The sequence below is a fragment of the Pteronotus mesoamericanus genome, unplaced genomic scaffold, assembly GCF_021234165.1.
Source record: "Pteronotus mesoamericanus isolate MK-2021 breed Mesoamerican mustached bat unplaced genomic scaffold, CSHL_Meso_final contig_182, whole genome shotgun sequence".
Taxonomy (NCBI): Eukaryota; Metazoa; Chordata; class Mammalia; order Chiroptera; family Mormoopidae; genus Pteronotus; species Pteronotus mesoamericanus.
The window spans coordinates 6516055-6534786 of NW_026555078.1; the positions used below are offsets into that span (position 1 = coordinate 6516055).

General features: G+C 43.0%; 1 protein-coding gene across 4 annotated transcripts in view; it reads left to right on the top strand.

Moving 5' to 3' along the window:
* Nucleotides 1-1106: 1106 nt before the first annotated feature.
* Nucleotides 1107-18732, top strand: part of EFCAB11 (EF-hand calcium binding domain 11) — a 122931-nt gene continuing 105305 nt past the window's right edge. For all 4 annotated transcript variants that reach the window (XM_054567161.1, XM_054567163.1, XM_054567162.1 and 1 more), the window contains exons 1-3: nt 1107-1336; nt 1875-1970; nt 5281-5326. In XM_054567161.1, the coding sequence (XP_054423136.1) occupies nt 1262-1336; nt 1875-1970; nt 5281-5326 (217 nt within the window). In that variant the 5' untranslated portion in view covers nt 1107-1261. The remainder of the gene's footprint in view (nt 1337-1874; nt 1971-5280; nt 5327-18732) is intronic.

Genomic DNA, 18732 nt, shown 5'->3' on the forward strand with positions numbered 1-18732 from the left:
CCGGATCCAAGGGCGCCTGGAGCTCTCCCAGCAGGAGGCGGAGGTGAGACCTAGCTGCCTCTAACTCTCTGCTCACCTCCTAGCCACTTCTCTCAAAAACAAAACAAACAAAACAAAACAAAACAAAACAAACAAAAACCAGAGAGAGTAAAATAACTGTTACCTTCCTTCTCTCTTAGTTAGTTAGCAAACCTCATCCCATCTACAGGGATTCTCGCGGACAGCTTCAGGCTCTTGGGGCTCGAGGCTGGGTGTGGGGTGGTCGCTGGTGGTTCTAGAGGCAGAGAGAGGACCAGCTGAGCTTCGAGGCGGCCGAGACTAGAGATCTGTGTCCCGGGAGCAACAGGCTCGCCTGGCGGGCGCAATGTAAAACCTGCTGTGAAATACAGGTCAAATGAGCTCCTTTCGGACTCGACCTCGAATGCCCGTTCCTTAGTTGAAACCAGTGTGTGTGCCTCTGAGTGTTTGTGCGCTTTTTAATCTTACTGATTTGCCTGGAGAAAAACCGGTCTAAGATAAACTCTGCAAAACGGAGTCCTCTCCATATTCCTTGCCTTCAATAAGTACGTTTGCTGTGGAACTTGGGCTCAGTGCTGTTTACACTACTTATTCTTGGAGTTTCTTTCAAACTAAGCTCCTCTCCCCTAAGACTGAATAAAGTATCTTGCATAAATGTCCTCAGGTTCACTGGGTTCGTCTGCTTTGTGCCAGGCATCGTGCTCTGTGCCGGAGCCATAGGGCGGACAAAACTGACGCCGTGGGGCTGGAACCCAGTGACTTTCTCATCTGCACGTGAATGCTGGACTTGGCTCGATTTGTTCGATTCCTGCTGTGCTTTATTCATGCTCTTTTTGTGTCTCCTATAAGGGCACAATGCTGTAGATCAAAATTATCAAAAGTAATTAATTGCGGGGTGTGGGGGAGAGGAGTCACTGAAGCGGCACCTGGGAGAGCTAGATTCCCCAGCTGCACGCAAGGAGTTAAGGGTACCAGACCCCGCGTAGCCAAGCGCTGGGGGCGGACCCGGGAGCCTCTCCGCCATAGGCTGTTCCGAGGAAACGTCCTTAAACAAAGCTTCTGGCCAATAGAACTGCGGCACCAACGCCAGGGGCTCGCGGGCCGTCCAAAGTGAGAAGACACTGGACGGGCCCGGCCAACTTCAGTTTCGGGAGCCAGAGTGAGCGTGTTGGGTGGTCTGCTGCGCGTCGGGCTCTGGGTGCAGAGGTTCCTAGTTTGTCCCGATTTGGTTGTGGCGGTCGAGATGTTCTCCTCCCAAGTTGGGACCCGGCCAAGGACGTGGGAAGCCAGCCCCTCAGAGCACAAGAGATGGGTGGAAGTAGGTGTCTCCGATTTTCACTTTACTCGGGGCTCTCACTTCGGTCCCCCTTCCTGCGTCTGATTGAGTGTCGCTGCAGAGATAAAGACTGGACTGTCCTTCCAAAGTGTCATTGTTAATGACTGAGCCTAGTGGTGCAAGGCCCTGTCCTGTGTTCTACTCCTAAGTCCCTTCTCTTCTTCTCTACTTAGTCCACTAAGTAACCTGCATCTCTCCTCTCGCCTTTTCAGAGTAAGCCTCTTTGCCTTACCTTCCTAATTCTAGGACCAAATTTTGAGTAGAAATTATCCCAAGAGTTTAAAGGAATTAATTTGCGTCAGTTTAGCGATTAAGTCATTGCAACTTTTGAGGGGTAAATTTTAGCCCACAATTAAGATTTCTTGAGTATTAAAAGTAGGATAATGACACTCCATTTCCAAGCCTTTTGGTGGGCCGAGTTTTAGGTTTTGGAGGTTCAAACTCGGTATAAACTAGTAATAAAAATAACAGAACAAATGAAAGGTTTCTGCCTTAACTAAAGATATTTAATGTTCCTTAGGTATTCAAAGTATGTGATGAAGATAACAAAGGTTATCTCAGCAGAGAGGACTTTAAAGTTGCTGTAGTGATGCTGTTTGGGTACAAGCCTTCCAAGGTATGGGTTTCTTTATGTATTTGGGGATGGGGTAGATAACGCGAAGGTCTATGGTGAATGGATCCTAATGGTAAACAGAGGGCTAGCTTAAGACTTTGTAAGATTAATTGCTGCCTTCTCGGCAGTTTCAAAGATGTGCCCGGTGCTGAATTTTACCCATTTTTTCTTTGGAACCCAGCTTAGGGATGGATTAGAAAGCCATCTCACTAGGGCCCAGGAAGCATGAGGTGCTGGGAAGGTGGGAAGAGGGAAGGCCGGGCCGTGTTGTTGTTGACAAGAGGAATTCACAGAGGAAGTGACATGCAGGGGGCTTTTATTATTTAACATTTTCTTTGTTTAAATTATAGAAGTAATACATTAACATACTAAAAAATTCAAACTACCGAAAAGTGTAAAGTTGAATGTAAAATCCCTTCCTCCCCACTACTGGGTCCCACTCAGGGGTTACCATTATTAAGTTTTTTGTGTATCATTCCAAAATTTCCTATGCTTAACAAACATATACATGAAAACATAATTGTCTTTTTTACTTAACAATAGCTGAACATAAAAGCACACACAACTGCCCCATTAAACAGTTGCATAGTATTCTCATTAGCCAGTTTCCGGTTTTTGGTGATTTAGATTCATTCCCTTGTATTTCGGTCCTACAAACATTGCTGCAATGAGCGTCCTTCTATATCTAGATCTGTGCCTGTTGCTGTATATCTGTGGATAAATTCCTAGAAGTACAATTCCTAGGTACATTTGAAATGTTGTTGGATATCCGTCCCCAGGGAAGGCTGTGTTAATTCACCAACAATGAGAGTTGAGCTGAATTTCAGTGAATCTCCTACTTCCTAATGTGGCACGTTTCCTGTCCCTCCTATGTTTGTACTGCTCCCCTTGCCTGGTTCATCGCATTCTAGAAATGGGTCCCTCTTGTTACACTTCTGAACTGGAATTACTCAGAGGCAAGCTCTTGCCCAGGTTTAAGAAACTTAACTGCAGCCATCAAGCAGAGGGAGCGCTTGGGACTCTGCCTGGAAGGCCCTCCCTTTTGCCCCTCAGACCAAACTGCTGGGCAATCACTTTGACCTGTTGCTGCTCCACCCATCGGATTGCAAGCCGAGCCAAGCCAGGGACCACGTGATGTCCCCCTTCTCCGTCCTTCATTATGCTCGAATGCATCACGACTTCACAGTCAATATGGCCTGTTGGCCCTCTGAATACGCCAGGTGGGTTCAGAGTGGTTCGACTACTAGGCTGTGTTCATTGCTGAGTGGCTGATTACGGGGCTCAGAGGAGCAGCCAGGCCTGGCTCCTAGAAATTGGAGCTCTTCTGTTAACCCGCAGTCATTTCAGCTGGAATTTTAGAGCAGGTCAACTAAGCAGACTTGGCCTTGGAAGCACTGTGTTTAACCTGGGTTTGGCTGGAAAGATACCTGGTCTCCTGCCTTTATCACCGCTGAGTCTGCTTAGTTGGTTTTAATTTCAGAACGTAAGTGAGGAACTTAATGACAGGTACAGGGGTGTGGTGACTTATGTATGTCCACTCCATGAAACTGAACAGGTTTTAGCTTTTATTTTCATACCTGGTTGAGGTTTTGGATTTTATTTTTTAATCTAATGAAATGTTTTATTGTCTGCAGATCACTAAGCAGTAAAGTACTGGTATAACAAATCACCTGTACCATTAACAATCATTTGTACAATAAAGTTTTATTAAATAAGTAACACCTAATGTGTATCCTGTATGAAATATAACAGATTTTTACTTTCATACTGGGCTGAGATTTGGGTTTTTTTATTTTTTATTTTTTATTTTTTTTGAGTATTGCATTGAGTAAATGAAATATTTACTGAATGCAGGTCATGAGGAAGTAAAGCGCTTATGGAATAAATCATTTATACGCTATGCAGTTGTTTACACAGTGAAATTATTGTGTTCTATTTAATAAAAAGAACATTTGCTAGTAGCTAGAGATATAAAGGTGATTAAAACATCCACCCTACTTTGAAGCTGTTTGCATTGTAGCCATTTACAGTGTAGAGAGACTTATAAAACTCTGTGATAAATCCTAAGATAGAGAAGAACAGAAAGCGAAGGGGACAAGGAGGAGGGCCTGAGTCGAGTGACAACTGTAATAGGAGTCTGAGTGTCGTTCAGACTAGAGGAGCTGGACGGACATCTGGTAGGAAGTGTGTGGGGGCGCTCCCGTGGCTGGAGAAGTTATGCCCTGGTGACTGGCAGGATGTGGTGGCAGTAAGAGAGTGGTGTGGCACCGGGACAGAAGTAGTTGTGATGCCCCCAAGGAAGGAAGTTCGGGAGTAGGTTTCAGTGGAAAGCCAACGAGTTCAGGTGGGGGCACTCACTCGTGAGTGAGCCAAGGGCGTTCACTCATTAAATACTGCGCTGACGCTGGGGTATGGCAGCAAAGATCTGCCCTCTGATTGTGCCTCCTCTCTTTGATACGGGAAGCTGAAATTGGGTGGAGAGGCCAGGGCTGGAGATAGACGGGGGACTCCTCAGTTCACAGGGGGTAGCTCCAAACAGGAGACTGGATGGCACTGCCCAAGGGGAGGATTCGCAGTGGCCTGGGCAGTAGCCTGAGGGTAGAAGACCTGGGAGAACTGACATCGAAGGGGAGGCGGGGCTCCCTCTAGGGGAGGAAGAGGAATCAGAAGAGTGTTGGGCATGGAACTCAAGGTCAAGAAACTCTGTCAGGTGCTGTCAAGGTTCTAATTCCATAATGTTTATACTGTATTTTAATATTAAGTGAAAGCAGGTCCCCAAACTTTATATACAGTGTGTTCTCAAATATGTTGAAAATGCATAGACAAAAAAAAGTTAGGTCAAAATGTGAGTGGTTTTCATTGGAAGGCTGATTTTAAAAATCGTCTTCATAATTTTTTATATTTTTCAAGTTTTCAACATCATGTTACTTTTACAATCAGGGGAAAAATTAAAAATAAGACCATCAGGCCCCTTGTAACAATTTATGTATTTGTCTAACACGGAAAGGTTCCTTTGAGGTTGTGCTACATGTGACAGCCAAGTTGGTTTTACATGCTTACACTGTTTTGGTCAATGGAGTAAAGTTTTGGGGTCATTAGAGTCTGTAGCAGATTAGCATCTGGTATCTTAGAGATATTGATGAAAGAGTAAAATGTCTGTCATAGCTGTCCTGTGACATTGAGTGTCTGCACAGCTCAACAAAGTTGGTTTCTTATGAAATACATCTCTTCCCCACACCCCAGGAATTAAGAACTTGCACAGTGAAAATATTTGATGAAATTGTACGCTTTATTATTCTTTTTTCTTTTCTAGATAGAAGCCGATGCTGTGATGTCTTCAGTAACTCCAAACATTTCTGGTAATTAATAAAGTTAATATTAATTTTTTCATACCCTTATTTAGACATTTATGAAAGTAAAACTACAAGTAAATATAGAAACTATAAAGCATTGTGTTTAAGCACATCTTTATTTTGTTCTGTTTCAAAGAAAGAAGTTTTGGTTCTTTTAATTTTGATTGATTCATGTATTCTTAAGTATGTTTATTGTAGGAAAAGTTTAAACCATTGAAAAACATAAAGACAAAAATGTTGCTTATAATTTCAACATCCTATGGCTGATGTGGGTTATCTGACGTGAGCAGCTCAAGTGGCACTCACTGAAATGGAAAGTCTGGGTAGAAGATTTGGGGTTTGGGGAGACCAAGAGCTTCATTTTGAGAAGATTCAAGCCATGAGGCCAAGGCACTTGGTCTGCATGAATAAGGAATTCAGAGCAAAGCTGTGGCTGAAGAAGTGAATTTGGGAGTCATCAGCATGGAGATGGTTCTTGAAGCCATGGGAATGGATGAGTCCCCCTCATGGGACAGAGGGGACTGAGAACCTTCGGAACCATGGCCGTCGGAAGTCAGGTGGAGGATGATGGAATGGAAAGGGAGAGTTTGGAGGGGCAGAGGGGCAGGATTGGGAAACCAAGAGTGATTGATCCAAAGGCAAGAGGAGTGGCTATTTCAAGGAAGAGGGTGTGGTCAACACTATCGCATGCCCTGAAGGCGTCGTAGCCTAAGAACTGAAGAGGATCCATTGGTGTTGTTTGGTGGCTGGAGCAAGAGCAGGATCCCTCTGTGGTGGTGGCAGAGGCCAGGTTGGAGGGGGGCCAAAGACAGGCGGAAGGTGAGAAAGGGTGATGAGTCTGAGTAGGACCTCAGGGGCTGGGGGGCAAGAGCCACGTTAGCTTTTATTTATTTGTTTGTTTATTTCTATATCTATTTATTTGTAACATAAAGAAGCTGTTTCTGAGCTTAGCAGAATGATCTAGACAGGAGGGAAAAGGAAGATGAGAAAGAGAAAGATGAGTACCTGTTTGAGGAGATAGGGTCCAGAGCATGCTGAATTGGCTTTTTAAAAATTACTTTTTTAAGAAATAATTTAAAATAGTATAGAGAATAGCTGTATACCCTTTGCCTAGATTCCCTTATTGTTAACATTGGCCTTCTCATTTGCTCTTTTTACCACTCTTCCCTATCTTGCTGCACTGTACACAACCACAGCACCCTCCACAACTTCATAGATTTATATCGAGACTATATTTTTTAACTATATTTTATTGATTATGCTATTACAGTTGTCCCGGTTTTTCCCCCTTTGCCCCTCTCTGCCCGGTTCCCTCCCTCCAGCAATCCCACCTTAGTTCATGTCCATGGGTCATGCATATAAGTTCTTTGGCTTCTCCATTTCCTATACTATTCTTAACATCTCCCTATTTTGTGCCTACCAATTATGCTTCTTAATCCCTGTACCTTTTCCCCTCATATAAACCTCCAAATGACCTCTGTATCTATGATTCTGTTCCTGTTCTAGTTGTTTTTGTTTTTTAGATTCAGTTCTTGATAGTTGTGGGTTTGTTGACATTTTATTATTCATAGTTTTGATCTTCTTCTTAAATAAATCCCTTTAACACTTCATATAATAATGGTTTGGTGATGATGAAATTCTTTAGCTTTACCTTGTCTGGGAATCTTTTTATCTGCCCTTTGATTCTAAATGATAGCTTTTCTGGATAGAGCCATCTTGGCTGTAGGTCCCTGCTTTTCATGACTTTGAATATTTATTGCCATTTCTTTCTAGCCTGCAAAGGTTCTTTTGAGAGATCAGTTGACAGTCTTATGGGAACTCCTCTGTAGGTAACTAACTGCTTTTCTCTCACTGCTCTTAAGATTCTCTCTTTATCTTTAACCTTTGGCATTTTAATTATGATGTGTCTTAGAGTGGGCCTCTTTGCATCCATCTTATTTGGGGCTCCCTGTGCTTCCTGGACTTGCACGTCTATTTCCTTCACCAAATTAGGGAAGATTTCCTTCATTATTTTTTCAAATAGATTTTCAATTTCTTGCTCTGTCTCTCCTCCTTCTGGCACCCCTGTGCTGTGAATGCTGGGACACTTGAAGTTGTCCCAGAGGCTGTTTCTCTTCTGATGAGAGAGGATAGTATATCCTCATTTTTTGGGATTCTTTTTTCTTTTTTTTGTTCTATGTGATTGTTTTTTGGTTCCTTATTTTCCAAATCATTGATTTGATTCTCAGCTTCATGCATTCTACTGTTGTTTCCCTGTAAATTGTTTTTTATTTCAATTAGTGTATCCTTCATTTCTGACTGGGTCTTTTTTATGCTGTTGAGGTCCTCACTAAGTTCCTTAAGCATCCTTATTAACAGTATTTTGAACTCTGCATCTGTTCAGATTGCTTATCTACACTTTGTTTAGTTCTTTTTCTGGAGTTTTGATCTGTTCTTTCATTAGGACCATATTTCGTTGTCTCCTCATTTTGGCAGCCTCCCTGTGTTTGTTTCTATGTATTAGGTAGAGCTGCTTTGACTCCCTGTCTGGGTAGTGTGGTTAATGTAGTAGGTGACCTGGAGTTCTCAAAGTGTACCCTCCGTGTGGGCTGAGTACACCCTCCACATGTAGTTGAGTCTTGATTGCTGTCGGCAGGTCAATGGAAAGGACGTACCCAGGCCAGCCAGCTGCATGGACTGGCTGTGACCACTGCCCACCAACCTCTGCCCCTCCGTGCAGCTGTGCAGGGGCAGTGTGGTGGTGCCCTGATGTGGTCTGTAGCCATCCACTGGGTGCGCAGGCTCTGGGGTTTCTTCTGTGGCACAGGCCGTGGTCAGTCCCTTTCTGTGTTCTGCCTGGGGCCACCCTGCAAGAGCTATAAAGCAATCTGAGATGGCTGTTACTTGTGCTGGGCTTGGAGGTTCCTAGGTGAGGCCAAGCTGTGAACCTAGTCTGGCTGCTGCTAGTGCCAGGCCTGTGGCCACTTAGTAAGAGGTACAAGGGCTGGGGGGTCACTGAGGCCACCGTTGCTTGTTTGAGAGGATTTAGGAAGCTGTGAAGCTTGAACCGAGAACAGCCACTCATGGAAAAGCCACTTTTAACAGCTTAGGTATGCCTGTAAATTGGGTGGGGTGGAGCCTCAGGGGACCTCCTGGGCAGGGCACACATTGTTAGCCAGGTTGACGGAGTCTCAGATGTGGCACCCACCTGCTGGCTCTGTGGCTTTGTTGGGAGAGGGCTCAGAAAAGGAACAATGGCCTCTGCCCGCCTTTCTGTCTGGGAGAAGCTGTCCCCCAGCTCTCACCTTCATGCCAGACTTCAGTTCCTCCCTATATGCCACTGGTGCCTTTCAAGCTCTTACCCTGGTGGTGGAGCTCAGAGTGACTTAAGTCTGAGTAAGTCCATGTGTGGGTTCTTTAAGGGGGATTGCTTGGGACTCCAGAACTTTCTTCCACCAACTCAATCCCCGTTGGTTTTTGCAGCCAGAAGTTATGGGGACTTACCTCCCTGGCACTGGAACCCTACGCTGGAGGACCTGGTGTGGGGCTGGGACTTCTTGCTCCCAAGATAGCCTTCCCGAATTTTTATCCACCACACGTTGGTGTGAGACCTTCCTGTTGCATGTCTGTGCCCCCTGTACCAGTCTGGATGGATGTGGATTCTTTAATTCCATAGTTGTTGGACTTCCATTCAACTCGATTTCTAACGGTATTTAGTGATGTTTGTTCTATAGTTAGTTGTAATTTTGATGTGGTTGTGCAGGAGGCAAGCTGTATTCACCTATGCCTCCATCTTGGCCAGAACATGAATTGTAAAATATATTTCAAAAGGTTATAGGGTATATTAGTCATCTGAGAAACTCAAGGAAGATTGGGTTTGAGGGATGAGATCAAAATGTCGGTACTTAATACCTTCCTCAAAATGACTGTGAAAGGGATCTCCTTAGTACAAGCTTCCAGCTTTTTCCCTTCCTCTTCTGCTATTGATATAAATGTCAGATTAACTTTCTCAAAGCACCACTTCATGTGTTAAAGGAAGAGACTTACAGCCAGGGTACTAACTCTCTAACTAGCTTCAATTTGAGTTCTCTTGAAATGGAAGACTCAAGACCACAAGCATTCAAAAAAAGTGAAAAATGGCCATCCCAGCAGGAAATCACTGCTGAACTCTGATTACTGCTAACATAATTTTTTTCTCTTAGAACTGTCCAATACTGAACCCATTTCAGGAGGCCATCAACTCCCTCTTTTCTCCCTTTCAGTGACATAAGTTGTATCGAAACGTTCTTTTTCTTGAGGGAAGAGGGTTTATGCACAGATTAAATGTTTTTCCAAATGTGTTCTCTCTCTCCTTAATGTTTTGATCTTGAAGAAGAGCTGAAATGTTGGCCTCGACTTCCTGGGAGCTATTTATTCAGGTGGTCAGATTTCCAGAGCTCTGGATAGCTATGACTCAGGAATTCTCTTGCTAGCTATAGCTCTTCTTACATCCAGACAAGGTTGGGTCATGTCCTTGCATGCCACCCCCAGGGTTCTCTTTGTGATACCCAGTTGCTGGCCAGCTTCCTGGGCAAGGTCCATACTCACATCCCAGGTTGACCATGAGTTGGCAGAGCCCTGACGAGGCACGCAGGTCACATAGTACTTAAACCTGGGTGCCCAGGTCCTGCTTTCCAAGAGCTGCTGGTCTCTCTGAAAGTGGGTCATTTCTATAGGTATTTTAGGAAGATCCAGAGCAAAGAGTTAAGGTAAAGCTCTTGAAAATAAAGGTAGAATGTGTAAAGGAAAGTCATAGTGGAAGAATCTGAGGGCAGCCAGAAAGAGGAGCGAAAAGGTGCTGATAACCTTTTTAGTGCTTATAACAAGCACCAGGAAGTAGGAATTATCTTAGTGGGATAAAAAAAAAATCATGCCACTTGTTTAAAGAAGCAGCAGATTGCTGTTGGGGATGGTTCCAGTACACACTGTTCCCGACTCTTTTATAGGGCTTTATTTCATTATGCCCCTTGTTCTCTGTGATGCATTTTATAACTCCCCTAAGTACAGAGATTGAAAGAAGTTTACAAGTAGAAGGAACCTAGAAATCTGTCCTCTATTCCGTTTGTTAAAATGAGGAAATTGGATTCCAGAGAGGAATAGTAAACTATCTTAATCCTGGCATTTGGTCGTTCTTTAAGGTTGACAAATACTTTTACATGTCTTGAAGTGTTTATTATTATTGTAGATGTTATACCTATGGTTTCCATTTAATGCCTACCATGTCCAGACTCTGATGAGTACCATTCATGGACTGTTAAATTTAAGGCAATTTTAGGATGCGAGGATTATACCCATTTTGTAAGTTTAAAATAAATCCTGAAGCTTAGAGAGGGTAAGTAATTTGCCGAGGAGGCACAGGTTGGCCAGTAAAGAGCAGACCACAGTGATCTGACCTCCAAGCTTACCCCTCAACCACTCAATGAGTCATTCTCTTGACTTTAATAGTGCCATGAGTCCTATTAGTCAGTTATCGCCTCAGAGTTGAGGCCAGTGTTCATTCCCTTAGGAACTTAATTAATGAGTTGAAGTCAGGAGTGGGTCAGTACACACACGGCATGTTCTGTGTAGTTTGTAGATGTTGACGTCTTATTTGGTTCTGTGCTACTCAGTGTTTTGCATAAATAGGGACCCACAACCAGGTATAGTGATCCAAACTAGAGAAGCTGTTTTCTGGAGAAACATAGTTCTCCCTGATGTGGGATGTTTCATCTGCAGTGTCTCATGATGGAGAGACTGATGAGCAGGCGAGGATGTCCGCATAACAGCTCAGTAAATATGTTAGTGAATTTTGTGTGGCTGTTTCTTAAAATTTCTTCAATGGAGGCCGGCGGTCTAATGCCAGACATGTCTGTGCAGTCCCGGGAAGGGCAAAGACTGTGTAGGATCTCAGATGACTTGACTTCACCTTGGGATAAATTGTAGGACATTTTGTATAAAAAACAACAGCGGAGAATGGCAGAACATTGCCCTCCCGAGCCCTCCGACGGCCATCTCTGTGTTATCCCTGATCCCCATAAAATACTCCTAAAGGAAAAAGCCAGAGCGAAGTACATCAGTATTTTGTTTTAACGGAGTAATTAGATTGAGGGTTTTTTTTCCCCCTTTCTGCTTCCTTACATTATTGCCCTTTTAAAACAGTGAACAGATTTTACTTTTATGCTTAAAAAAGAAAAAAACTTTCTAGAAACTTTTAACCTTTCACTTTGAATGGTGGGAAAGTCAAAGAGGCTGACCTGTTTTACAGGTGATCACAGACCGTCTGACTCAGGCGTGCAGCGCAGCGTCCGTCCGGTTGAGAAGTAATTTGTGGATGCTGAGGTTAATGGCTAGTTGGCTTGTGTGCTTTTATTACTACCTTGTCTGATTTGTTTTGACCCAGATAGTTTACTATTAAATATATTCTTGGCCTAAATTTAAATTTCCATTTTCTAGTCTTTTAAGTTCACTCAAGGCCACGGTGTATCAGCTAGGTTTTGTTTGACTACAGATTTCAATCGACTTCTTAGTTTTCTTAGTTCTTTTCTATAATCAGGAAACTGCATACACATTAAAGTTACCTTTTTTTTTTTAAAGATTTTTATTTATTTATTTTTAGACAGGGGAAGGGAGGGAGAAAGAGAGAGAAGCATCAATGTGTGGTTGCCTATCGCACATCCTGTACTGGGGACCTGACCTGCCACCCAGGCATGTGCCCTGATTGGGAATTGAACCAGCGACCCTTTGGTTTGCAGACCGACGCTCAGTCCACTGAGCCACACCAGCCAGGGCTAAGGTTACCTTTTCTTGAAGTCATAATCCTAGGATCTTTTTGTTTTATCACCCACAAATTAAATTAATAAATAAATTAGTTTATTTATTTGCCCACTTAGAGGATGCTTAGTGCATTGTAGGGACAGAAAACAAAATAGAAAACACTGACCTAAAGACATTAAAAAAAGTAAAATATGGGGTAACAGATGAAACAAGTATTGTCACTTCTTTTACGTCCAGATGTCACGTGCATACTAGAGACAAGAAAACCTCTAAGGGTGTAGAGGAGGTCACCGCTCCCTTCTGGATAAGGTGCGGCCGGAGCCAGGTGCAGGAGGACGGGTGGGACTGGAAAAGGTGGAGCCGTGAAGAGGAGAACAGAGTCAGTGAACGGCTGCAGTGCAGACACCAGCTGCGAGCTTGCCCCCGGCTCCCGGGGCTCGCTCTCTGTGCCTGCTGCCCGTGCCAGAGTGGCTGTGGCACTCAGCGTGAATTTAGACCTACCCTACACACTCCAAAACATTGCATGTCACGTAGACTTTGCCATGGCTCTTCGTGTGGTACAGAGAAGGGGCTTTACCACTCACTCTCTGCCGCTGGCTGTGGAAAGGCCAGGTTAGCACGTTATCCTCTGTGGGATTCTTTCTGCATAACCCCTTTGGGACTTTCTCACAGACCCTCTTCCTCCACGCTGTCCAGCCTCAGGGCTGAAGTTTCTTCTCCCAGGTCCCTGTCTCTCATTTTATAATATCCCTTAGTCTCTGCCCTCCTCAGATTTGCATACTTAAAGCATACATACAGCCGTCATACTGTTACTAATGGGTCCTATCAGAAACATTAGAATCTACCCTCCTTGGAATATTTCTACCTTCTGCACCAGCAAGGAGTATGATGCACACCTGTTCACGAATGGCCTTTAGTAGAGTAAAGGGCTGCTATCTCTGCCCTGATAGAAGCTGAGAGTTGGGAAGGGGGTTAAGGACCCAGTTTACCTAGAAGGAATCATGAAGCTTCCAGTTCCAGAATAAGGTATTAGGACTTTGTGCAATTAATGCCAAAGAATTTTTATGAGCATATTTGATAGAAATAAGGTTTTATTGGTTCAGATTTCTCCATTGTGCTCTAATCTGTTTTACTCTTTCTTTTCAATTTCTACCTGAAGCTATAGTAAAACTTGATTTTTCCCATTAAGGATGATTCTTCTCTCCTTATTCCCTTACTCTTATGCAAGAAGGTGAAAGAAAATATTAGCCCTCTAAATTTACTTACCTGTCTTACTGTGACAGCTCCACACCATTGATGCCATTTTCACTTTCTGTCCTTAATATATATGACAAATTTCTTTAAAAAAAAAAGATTTTATTTATCTTTAGAGAGAGGGGTAGGGAGGAAGAAAGAGAGGGACAGAAACATGGATGTGGGAGAGGTACATCAATCAGTTGCCTCTGCCATGCCCCCAACTGGGACCTGGCCCGTGCAGGCATGTACCCTGACTGGTAATCAAACTGGGGACCTTTCAGTTTGCAGCCCGGCACTTGGTTCACTGAGCCACACCAGCCAGGGCTGTCCTTACTGGTTTTTTATGTGAAGACATTTTGTCCTTTTTTTCACCTCACAGCCTCCAGAAGCAATAATCTGAATTCTATTTCTCGAACTAGGGAAGGCTTGCATTATAGCTTTTAAAAGGCTACTCGAGCCTTTTAAACCCTCATTTTTAGGCATTCTTTAATCCCTAGAAAAACTAATATGTGGCATAATGAATGTGAACCCTCCCCTTTCTACTAAATCTAGGGCCAGACTTACAGTCTAAATAAGCTGGCACTTTTATTGTTTTTGCTTGTACTCTCCCCAGGTTTCTAATCTAATCTCACAGTGATAACCAAGGCTAGACCAGTGCTTCATTTTCAAGAGGACTTCTCTGTGTGCACAGGCCCCCAAGCTTAGACCTGTGAACTACAAGAAATACATACGTAATGAAACTTTCAAGGAAAATATTTATATAGTTTTATTAGACTTTCTGAATATATCCACCCTGTAGTGAAAGATGATTACCCTCCTAGGAAACTGCTTAAAAACAAACAAACAAAAAAATCCCCAGAAAAAATAACATTTCCTTGTCTGTGTCTTTATATGACATATCTACATCACATGCATTAAGTAGTTTGGGAAATAAAATATATATATGAGTATATTCATTGTAGAACATGAAAAGAGTCCATTTTGCCAAGAGTGGTTTATAAAATGGAAGGAAATGTTTCCAATGGTGTGGAAAGTGCAGAGATGAGCAAAGTCTAGAAAGATTTGTAGAGATCGTTGGACCCGTGGTCTTTAAGGCATTTCCCTCAGTCCTGGGTTCTGTGGGGGCACTTCCAGGAGCACTCCTGGCCAGGGAAGGGGAGGGAGCCCACCTCGCTCCAAACCAGACAGCTCTGTTTTAATCTCCTCTACACATTAAGCTTTCCTACAGTTGAAAAAAGAAACAGGAAAAAAGTCTGCGCATTACTGATAGCATCCAACTGCCCAGGCGATTTCTGAACACCTTCTGCAGACGGATTAATAAGAAACTCAGATAAACGCACTGGTCTGTGTGGTTCCTGACATTGCTGTGATCCTCAGTGTGTAACTACAGTCAAGTGTGTTTAGGCAACTGTGATTGGTGAGTGGTGTGCATGGAAGACCCAACGTTGTATTTGAAATCAGAATGTTTTTGAACACATTCTTTCCCTCTAGGGGTAGGCGCTGGTAATGCAGGTCTCATTGTGTGTGAAATAGGATGGCAATAGGATTACTGGAAGTCTTTGTGAAGAGGTAATTTTAGGTTTGAATATTATAACAGCAGGTGGAGCTAGTAGGAGGACCTCTATTTCTAGGCCATTTAAAGAGCTGCAAAGTGTATAAAGCTTACATTTGGGAACTTGCACTTTAGAGCTGCAGGAGTAGCAAACCGTTATGCAGTGGCTTTAAAAGTTGATCTTACTACTACGGTGAGAGCCAAGCTGAATGCAAAGGTCTCTGTTCTTTTGAGAGAAGGGGCTTGCATTTGGATATGTGTTGCCACGGAAGATTAAAACCAGTTAAGGGCCCGTGGAGTAGGGGGGCAGCAGGGTGTGTTTACGTGGTTTAATATCACCTGATGACTTCCAGAGTACTGACTTCAAAAAATAAGGTGTATGATCCTGTGGGGAAAGCGTATCAAAGAACTTGATTACATATATAGTTATTTGTGTTATTATATTATTTCTCTTTAAGTGGTGATAAACATACAGTTGAAATCCACATTTTCACCTAGGAAAAGCTAAAGAACATCTACCTTTTATCTGACAAGATTATGAAATAAAGACCAGGCTACTTTATAGCTCCAAATACCAATGATTTTTCCAAATATGTAATTTAAAAGATATCACCACTCACATACTTTTCTTTTCTTGTGACTCACACAATGAACCAGGAAATTGTGCTTTTTTCCAATACCATTTCCCTAAATCAGATGCAATGATAAGAGCAAGTATAATGCATGCATTTCCTTTTCTCTGAATTTTTTTTTTTAACTATAACATATGCATTTAGAAATTGGGGTCTCTGAAATGATGATTGATTTTGCTGGCTATGTCAGTAAAAAGTGACTGACTTTTTGGCATTTGTTTACAAAGTTATAAGATCGCTTCAAATAGATTTTAATGCTTTTTGCTGAAAACTAGAATTAATATCTTCCTATTATTTTGTTTACTTATTGAACAAACATTAATGAGTGCCTACTTACATGCAAGGTATCATGCTAAGCACTGGGGATACAATTTTGAACAATAAACAGTGCTTTCCTTTAGTGTGGCTCAAGCAAATGTGTGGTTAAATAATTACCATAAGACCTAACAGAGTCTATGTGTTATAAACAAAGTCATAGGAAAGGGACTTAGGTGAAAGAAATCAGGGTAGCTTTCAAAGAGGAAGCCAGACCCTTGTTGCATCAGGAGGGAGATGTATTGGGCTGGCCAAAAAGTTTATGTTTTTTTCTGTACCTTAGTAGTGCTTAGTTGTCTTGAACTTCATTCAAAACAATTTTGTTAGATTGTATTGTGATTGCTGTCATATCAGCATGCATTTAAAAAAAATCAATATGGGTGAATTTTTGTGCAGCCATTTTAATATTAAAGATGGAAGAAAATATGCAACATTTTTGGTGTATTATGTTTTATTATTTCAAGAAAAGGGAAAAAGCATCTGAAATGCAGAAAAAGATCTGTGCAGTATATGGAGAAGGTGCTGTGACTGATCGAATGTGTCAAAAGTGGTTTGTGAAGTTTCTTGGTACTATTGACATTTGGGCCAAATAACTCTTTGCTGTGGGGCTGTCTTATGCACTGGAAGATGTTTAGCAGCACCCCTGTCCTCTACCCTCTAGAAGCCAATAGCAGGAGACAGCCGACATACTCAAAATATCCAAATCAATAAAGTTATTGGTGAAAATGAAAAATGTGTGTTTTACTTTATGGAAAAAACTAAACAGACTTTTTGCCCAACCCAATAAAAATTCACTAGGAAAGCCCCGGCCAGGTGGCTCAGTTGGTTGGAGTGTCAGCCTGTACACCAATGGGTTGCGGGCACTGGTCAGGGCACATACCTAGGTTGTGGGTTTGATCCTTGGTTGGGGCACATATGGGAGGCAACCAGTTGATGTTTCTCTCTCTGATGTTTCTGTCTCTTCCTGCCCCCCACCCCCTGCTTCTTCTCTCTCTAAAATAAATAAAAACATACCCTTGGGTGAGGATTTAAAAAAGAATTCACTAGGAGAAAGGAGAATGCACATTCTAGACAGTGGGTCCCACACATACAAGAGTATGGAGGTGTGGAAGAGCTGACTGTCTTAGGGAAACATTGGAAAGTTTGCTATGGAGGCTAGCAATGGAGGCAGGGGCTAGACTGTGAAGGGCCTCCTAAGATATGCCGTGGTCAGTGGATACATTGTTCAAGGATTTCAACTAATCTAGATCCTAAGTAATTGATTAGCTTTTGGTGTTCATGGAACTAAAGTTTTGGATTTGATCCTGTGGAGACATGGCATGGTGACTTCAATTTTAACCTCAGCTAACACTTGTAAATAAATATGTTCTCTGGTCACAAGGCTGAATGGATGAGAATGAAGCTGCATCAACACATACCCTAACTACTTTGGGGGAAAGTGCTACGTGTGCTAATTCCATACAATACGTATTTATTGAGCACGCCCCACACACTCTGGTAGGTGCCGGGGGACATGCTTTGTTGCCTAGAGTCTGTCCAGCTGCCTACTTGACTTTTTTCTCTTGATTGTCTCCAAAGCATCAAACTTGGACTTAAATCCAAGTCACAACGCTCATCTCAACCCCAAATCCTGCCCTTTCTTATCTCTTTAAATGATCCCTCAAACCAGTGAGTACTCAAGCTGGAGCCTAGGGGTTCTCCTTGACATCCGCCTCCTCTAAGCCTTCAACTGTTGTGAAACTTACGGAGAAACCTTTCTCTCCGCCCCACCCTGCCCCCCTGCCCCGCGACTGTCAGCACCCTAGCAACCACATCTCTTGCCAGTAGGCTCCTAATGGGTGTCCCTTTTTCATTTGCTTTCTCCCAGTCCTCTTTCGAGGTATCAGCCAGGAAGATCTTTAAAAAGTCTAAGCCAGTGCATGTCACTTCCCAATTTCAATCCTTTCATTTTTTTATTGATGTCTTATTGCAACTCAAATAAAAACCAGGTGATTTCCTGTGGTCCACAAGCGCTACCAACCTCAGCAACCCCATCCCGTGTTGCTGACTCGCTCGCCACGTCCTGACCACAGTGGCCCTTTTCCATTTCTCCCCCTTCTCAGCCCCTGGCATTAGCACCTGCTGTTTCCACCGCCTGGAATGCTCTCCTTCCCATCCTTTAGCCAGCTGGTATCTAGTCATCACTGGGCCTAGCTTAAATAGCACCTGCTCTAAGAGATCTCCCCTTCGCCAGAGTCCGCTCTGCAGGGAGAGTCCCCTGACTCGCTTACGACCTCCCGTTTTGCCGCTCATTGCACTGAACCTGTGTACCTCTCTTTCCCTCACTAGACCAGTAGCTCCCTTGGGGCTGGAATCGTGTGTGTTCTCTTTTTCCCTCGGTTTCCAAGGCTTGGCACATGCCTGCACACAGTGGGTCTCAGCTGTGAAAGACTCGTATCAATACATGGAGACAGAGGGACTTTTTTAGTTTCTAAATCTTTAACTACAAATAAAAATGTGGAAAAATTGAGAAAACTATTTTCTATGTTTTTTCAACCATTGGAACTATTTTAGGAAGGGACTGCCACTCCGTATCACCTCATCAAAAGGAAAAGGGTGTAAGTTTTTAAAAATTGTTGTATGATTTGGGGTTATTTTTAAGACAGTAATACATTTTTTTTAAATGGAAATCCTGATGTATAAAAATGAACTGCTCTTTCTATATTTAGGGCTCAGGTCACTAAAATGTTTAAATTCTTGGCTCTGCTCTTTAAACCTGTTACAAAGATTACATTAGAATTCATTTTAATAGACTTCGTAAGCACAGTGCCCAATCTCATATGATCATGCTGGGCTCTTTTATTATGAGAATCGCAGGAAGCAGAGCCCAAGGCTGCAGAACAGTCGTCGGGTGTACCCAAGGCTGG